The sequence below is a fragment of the Plectropomus leopardus genome, unplaced genomic scaffold, assembly GCF_008729295.1.
Source record: "Plectropomus leopardus isolate mb unplaced genomic scaffold, YSFRI_Pleo_2.0 unplaced_scaffold3030, whole genome shotgun sequence".
NCBI classification, from domain to species: domain Eukaryota; kingdom Metazoa; phylum Chordata; class Actinopteri; order Perciformes; family Serranidae; genus Plectropomus; species Plectropomus leopardus.
This window is the reverse complement of record NW_024633043.1, coordinates 1-1,579: the sequence shown is the minus strand read 5'-3', so window position 1 is coordinate 1,579 and position 1,579 is coordinate 1. Positions and strand designations below refer to the sequence as shown.

At 47.3% G+C, this 1,579-nt stretch overlaps 1 protein-coding gene across 1 annotated transcript; it reads right to left on the bottom strand.

Annotated features, from left to right (window-relative positions):
• Positions 1 to 126: 126 nt before the first annotated feature.
• Positions 127 to 1,298, bottom strand: LOC121938592 (U4/U6 small nuclear ribonucleoprotein Prp4-like; the record flags this gene model as incomplete). The annotated part of the gene is made up of 3 exons (XM_042481813.1): positions 127 to 234; positions 551 to 673; positions 1,147 to 1,298. Coding segments are annotated over 3 exons (383 nt in total), but the record flags the coding sequence as incomplete, so codon positions are not given.
• Positions 1,299 to 1,579: the final 281 nt, after the last annotated feature.

Genomic DNA, 1,579 nt, shown 5'->3' with positions numbered 1-1,579 from the left:
CTCTCTATATACATCACAGAAACAACAAACAAAACAACAAAGCAAAAAACAAACAAACAACAAAACAAAACTGAAACAGTCTCTGATTGGCTGAGTGTTAAGTCTGCTGGTCTCTGATTGGCTCACCCGTTGGGAGAGAAGTGCACACTGTAGATCTCCTTCAGGTGTCCCTCCAGGAAGACAACGCAGCGTCCCGTCCGAAGGTCCCACACCCTGCCAAACGCATCCAGTCCTCTGATTGGACAAGAGCCGGGGGGGGGCAGTGTGGACAGTCAGTGGAGACCGTCAGTGGAGACAGTCAGTGGAGACAGTCAGTGGAGACAGTCAGTGGAGACAGTCAGTGGAGACAGTCGGTGTGGTTGGTGGTTTGTATTAGTGTGTAGTAGCGTGTCGCAGTATTATGTAGTGTGTAGTAGTATGTAGTAGTGTGCAGTAGAGTGTAGTAGTGTGTAGTAGTATGCAGTAGTATGTAGTAGTATGTAGTAGTATGTAGTAGTATGCAGTAGTATGTAGTAGTATGCAGTGGTATGCAGTAGAGTGTGTATTGTACCCAGTAGCAGCCAGAGAGCCGTCGGGGTGGAAGTGAAGGTCGTGGACTCCTTTGCTGTGACCCTCCTGATGGAGGATTTCCTCCTGAACCTCCAGATCCCAGAGACGCCACGAGTTATCATAACTACAGAGACAGAGACAGAGAGACAGAGACACAGAGAGACAGAGAGACACAGACAGAGACAGAGAGACAGACAGAGACACACAGAGACACAGACAGACAGACAGACAGACAGACAGACACACAGGTGAGGTGTATACTTGTTGTTTTGGTGATTTTTTAAGAAAACATGTTTTCTGCTTTTCTCCAAAATGAGTCAGGAACCGTAAAAACAGAAACTATTGTTGGTTTCCAGGACTTTTCCAAAACTTTCAGATTTAGCTTTCCAAAACTATTCCAGGCCTGGAAATTGCTATATTCAGATGCCATGACTTTTGCAGGTTTTCCAAGACAGTCTGAACAGAGTGTGTGAGTGAGTGTGTGTATGTGAGTGTGTGTGTGTGTGTGTCTGAGTGTGTGTGTGTGTGTGTGTGTGTGTGTGTGTGTCTGAGTGTGTGTGTGTGTGTGTGTGTGTGTGTGTGTGTGTGTGTGGTTACCAGGTTGTTCCCAGGAACCTCCCTGAGGGATGCCACGACACCCGAGACACTCGCTCACTGTGACCCTCAATGTCTGCCACTGGCTCGTCGCTACGACAACACAGACACACACACACACACACACACACACACACACACACACACACACACGCCTTAATGGTCTCATAAGGACCACCGGTTCAGTCTGGAGCTGCATGGATCAAAAAAGACAAAGATAGCGTGTGGACAGAGGGGACAGTGTGTGGACAGAGGGGACAGCGTGTGGACAGAGGGGACAGCCTCACGGGGGAATGGTGTTAACAGTTCTGCCTTTTATTAATAATTAAAACTGAAAACGCGTTAATAAGAGTTAGAGTAAAAGTATGTTTATAGTACGGTGTAAGTACAGGGAGACAGACAGAGAGACAGAGACACAGACAGAGAGAGAGACACA